Genomic DNA, 4,769 nt, shown 5'->3' with positions numbered 1-4,769 from the left:
ATTAAATGTGCTACAATCTCTGCCCATTTTTCTCAGTGTGCATGTTGACAAAGAGCAGGGAGTCACAGAAAGGGTAGGGGTGAAGTTAGGTGGGTATAGTGCCCCCTTTGTCTAATTATGTGATATTGGGCAATATCCTTAACCTCTCTGAAACTCAGTCTCTTTATCTATGAAATAGAGATGATAAATTCTCCCCCCACCAGGATCATTGTGAGGATTTGCTAGGACAGAGATTGAGCCCAGAGCGATTGTGATCTGACCCGTGTGGGTGGTCTGACACATGATTGTGTAAACTGTCACATCAGAAAGCTGGGTGAGAACCAGGAGAGGGACTGGAGAGTTCTAATGGAGGACAACAGGGCAGCAAATTAGAACTAATTAACACTTAGCCATTAGAAGTCCCCGCCAGAGGTGTGTGTGTGTGTGTGTGTGTGTGTGTGTGTGTGTGTGTGTGTGTCTGCCTGTCTGCCTATCTCTCTGGGAATTGCAGGGACATCCCAGGTGCGTCCCAGAGCGGGCTAATTGCTCCCAGAAATGAAGAAGTTCCCAGCCCAGCTGGGCCTTTTCACAACCTTGTCTCTAGTCCCCAATCTACTCAAGCACATCCTCCCTGGGCCCGAAGCTTCCCTCCATCGTGGGCCTGTTGGACACCTGCCCTGGTGGGCCAAGGCTTGATGCAGCATCAAGGGGAACCCTGACCTAGCAAGGACACACAGGAAGGAGCAGGGAAGGTTTGCAGGCAGGTTTTATTGCTGAGAACCCAATTAGGTGACAGAGGTGCTGGTCAAGGAGGTGGCCAGCTCGGGAGAAGAGGTAGAGCTTGGGGAAGGGTCCTGTGCAGCCTGCCGGGCTAGTTGCAGGAGTGGGGTGGTCTCACTCCTTGGTGCGGCCAGCATCGAGGCAGACACCGTAGTTGGTGTTGGTGATGGCGCCAATAATGGTCTTGTCCGACTCGCAGGTCAGGCCCCGCTCACAGGGACACTTGTAGTAAATCCCATAGATTGTCTGCAGAGACAGAACCAGTGGAGTCACAGACCATGGGGGACTGCTTTCGGCATCATTTGCCCCCTGCATGGAGGGAGAACCAGCAGACTGGTCCCTTTTCAGAGGGTGTTTCTCCCAATGACCTCTCAAGAGGGTACTAGGTCCAGGGAGGCCCAGCTTCTGGTCTCCACTGTGACTCACTTGATCTTACTAACTTGATCTTTTTTGGGGAGCCTTTATTTACCCACCCATGAAATGGGAATAACAAACGCCTGCCCCACCCATCTCCGTGGCCAGCTATGGGGTGGAGGTGTGGTAGACGGGACCGTGCTTTGACACCTGTTGATGTCCTTCTACTCACCCCCTCAGCATTCAACACTCAGGCAGAGCCTCTGCCTGGACCCCATCCCAAGCCTCAAGGGCCATCCTCGCCCTCTGGCCAACTCCCCCGTCCTCACCTTGGGCGAGCACTCGCTGTTCTCGCTGGCCTTGTGGGTGCAGCGGGCCACGCCCAGGGGGCTGTAGTGTTGGCAGCAGCTGCTTTTGCACTGGGCGCTGTTCAGGCAGATCTCGCCATCTTCCTGCAGCGGCAGACAGTAAGCCCAGCGCCCTGCCCCTTGCTCCTTCCCCACTGGGCCTCTGTCCCACTCAGCACCCCGACTCTATCTCCCTCGTGTGTGAAGGAGTCCAACCCTTGGGTCTGGTGGCCTCTCTGCATTCCCCACGTGAGGAGCGCGGCGGGCAGTGTGGTGGCAGAGGGGCAGTGGGCTGGGTTGGAAGCCAAGGACTCTAGTACTGGCTGTAACTCCCACCTCCCTGGGCCTCAGGGATCCCATCTGGAGGTTGCGGAAATGGCCCCCAAAACAGGGTCTCCCAATGGCTCCAGATCCCACACTCCTTTGAGGAGTCTGTGAAAATTGAAGTCCATGGCCCCCCAAGACTCTCCGTCCCCCCACAGTCTTTTGCATAGCATCACAGGGGCGTCCTGGACCCTCCGAGCCTGTTCCTGCCGGGAGAGAAAGGACCGTGGCACGGGGTGACTGCCTTGTGGGACTGTGACCTGTGGCAGAGGCGCTGTGGGGCCGGCCCTCCCAAGTGCCAGTCGAGCGCCACACCTTTCCACTCAGGCCGGCGCTAAACTTCTCTCTGTGATGATGGTTGGTGAGAAGGGTCTCGCAGAGGTAGCGAGGCGCTCAGAACTGTGTCTGGCACACAGGACGTGAGCCGCTGCAGGTCGGAAGCCAGGATCACGGGTGCAGCTCTCTCTCTCTCTCTCTCTCTCTCTCCCCTCCCCTTTCCACCCACCCTTTTTTTTTTTTTTTATATTGGGGATTGAACTTAGGATGCTTAACCCCTGAGTCACATCCCCAGTCATTTTTATATTTTATTTAGAGACAGGGTCTCCCTCAGGTTGCTTAGCGTCTGGCTAAGTTGCTGAGGCTGGCTTTGAACTCACAATCCTCCTACCTCAGCCTCCCAAGCTGCTGGGATTACAGGGGTGGTGCCACCCCCCCTCCCCCCATCCCCAGCACAGGGAAGATTTCTAGAGCTTGGGACCTTCTGAGCCAGGGTTCCAGGGTGGGGCCCAGGGCTCTGGTTTTGTAAAACGCCCCCTCACAGCCAGGCCCAGCAGCCACCCAGTGCCAAGTTTCTTCACTCTGGGCAGGGATGGTCTTGGAGGGTCCTGGATGCCCCTGTGATGCTGTGTAAAAGTCTGGGGGAGGGAAGAGTCTTGCAGGATGCTGGGCTTCAGCTTTCACAGGCTCCTCAGAGGCTGGAGCTGGAACCACTGGGAGACCCTGCTGGGGGCCAGCTATGCGTATCCAGATGGGATCACCGAGGCCCAAGGAGGCAGTTACAGCCAGTACTACAGCCCTCAGGGTCTGCTCTGGCTCAGGCGGTTACTTCCTCACACCAGACTTTCCATCTGTTGGGACCCCATGGGTCCCAACCCCAGCCCAGGGCCACTTCTTTGCCACCACACTGCTCTGAGCATGCCCCAGCCTGAATCTGGCATTGTCCATTAGTCTTTTGGGGGGCACCCTGGGAAGAGGTACACAATGGAGCTGAGCAATCAAGGGAAAGAGGCCCCAGGCAACTCCAGCTGAGGACATCAGAAGCCAAGATGCAAACTCATAAAATCCTCACTTGGAGAATCAGAAGTCACCTCCCCTGGCGAGCCCCTTACCAGGTTGATGACGATTCCCCGGGGGTCAGGAGCTGCATAGGCCACTGCGAGGGTGACAAGCAGAAGGACAAGGACCTTCATGACGAGTGTACAACTGGTGTGGGTAGCAGCCGGCAGGTCAGGTGGCAGAAGACAGAGCTAGCTGGGGTGGTGGGACCTTAAAAGGGGCCCTGTCCACATGTGACCCACCCTCTGCATTCCACAGGGCCTGCCGTGAGCAGAAGCACAGCTGTGGCCAATCTGCTGGGGGCAGGGGAGGTCCTGATAAGGTGGCTAGACAGACATCTGGTGTCTGTGTGTGTGTACACGTGTTGTGTGTGTGCATGCATGTGAGAGGAGAGAGAGAGAGAGAGAGAGGTGGCATGAAGGTTGGGAGTGCGTACTCTGGGCTGGGTGTGTCTCAGTGGTACAGAAATGTACAAGGCCCTGGTTCAAACCTCAGTACTGCAAAAAAAGAAAAAGGAAGGGAGAAAGAAAGAAAAACATTGGACTTTTCACACTTAGGCTTACCAGTGTTAGCGGCCAAGTTATCTAACTGTTCTGGCTCAGTCTTCTTATCTGGCAATGAGGATAATTTCAAGCACTGTGGGAGTCAGCACACACATGTGTGTTAAATGAATTAACACAATTATGTAGTTAGTAAGCCCTACCTATGTTACATATGACCACCCACACAGTGCTTGGGGCAGGTCTGGTTTAGGTTGAATACTAGTTGCTCCACGACCCTGAAGTCCTGGGCAGCGCAGGGGCTGGGGTAGGGCATGAGAGGCAGCCAGGAGCAAGGGCCCAACTGCATGCTGTGTCCTAGGTGCCTCGCATGCTCCACCCCAGTCCCAGCCCTGCCTTTGGCCCCACTCAAACCCAGTGTCTGGCAGTGTGCGGCTCCGGTAAGGAGGGATCACAGTCTCCCTATCGTCCCAGGTCTCTCAGAGAATCTCAGGCAGGCACAGGTCCCTGGGTTTGGCCAGCTCCTCGGCCCGGGCCAGGGTCTGTGTGTTCTCTGTCTGGCCACTGCCTTCGCCCTATTCCAGCGGGCTGCCCACGGAGTGATTTGGACCCTCAGGAGGTCCTTCTCCAGTGACGGCTCCTCTTTCCTTCCTACCTCATTCGCCACCTGCAACTGCAACATTCTTCTAGTTAAGGCTTCCACTCCTGCCACCCCCAAGGCCACACATTGGCATGAGCAGTCACTGGTCCTGGAGGAGAATGGGAAGGTCTCCTGAACCTCAGGTGGAGCAGGGGCCGCAGGCTGAGAAGGGTGCAGCTGCCTGAGTGGACTCAGGTGTGCAAACAGAGCAGGCTCCCTGGAGGTCAGGTCGCTGTGCCCAGAGCACACTTTCCCACCCCGTCCTCGAGGACGGGAGCCTCAGATTGGGCGACCTGAAGCACAGCTTCCATTCTGTGCTTCAAAACACAACACTCACTAGCTCCTTGACCTTGGATGAGTTATTCAAACTTCGTAAGCTTCTTGAGCCTCAATTTCCTTATCCACCTAAAGGGGATGAGGACTCCTACTTAAAGTCAGGATCAAATAAATGGAAGTATATGGAACCTTTTGGATGCTCCCACTACATTTCAGGTACTCAGCTCCTGTGAT

General features: G+C 55.7%; 1 protein-coding gene across 2 annotated transcripts; it reads right to left on the bottom strand.

Annotated features, from left to right (window-relative positions):
- Positions 1-741: 741 nt before the first annotated feature.
- LOC124988448 (colipase) lies at positions 742-4,431 on the bottom strand. 2 transcript variants are annotated; one of them, XM_047557933.1, is made up of 5 exons: positions 4,275-4,431; positions 3,683-3,755; positions 3,173-3,216; positions 1,443-1,565; positions 742-1,005 (listed from the first exon to the last, which is right to left on the bottom strand). In XM_047557933.1, the coding sequence occupies exons 1-5, from the start codon at positions 4,299-4,301 to the stop codon at positions 874-876; spliced, it is 399 nt and encodes a 132-aa protein (XP_047413889.1). In that variant the 5' UTR covers positions 4,302-4,431; the 3' UTR covers positions 742-873. The 2 variants fall into 2 exon arrangements, with proteins under 2 accessions (XP_047413889.1, XP_047413890.1); XM_047557934.1 differs by lacking the exons at positions 3,683-3,755; positions 4,275-4,431 and having other exon boundaries at positions 3,173-3,382.
- Between the last annotated feature and the right edge of the window lie 338 nt (positions 4,432-4,769).

This window comes from Sciurus carolinensis, chromosome 7 (assembly GCF_902686445.1).
Source record: "Sciurus carolinensis chromosome 7, mSciCar1.2, whole genome shotgun sequence".
NCBI classification, from domain to species: Eukaryota; Metazoa; Chordata; class Mammalia; order Rodentia; family Sciuridae; genus Sciurus; species Sciurus carolinensis.
This window is presented reverse-complemented; position numbering and strand designations above follow the sequence as displayed.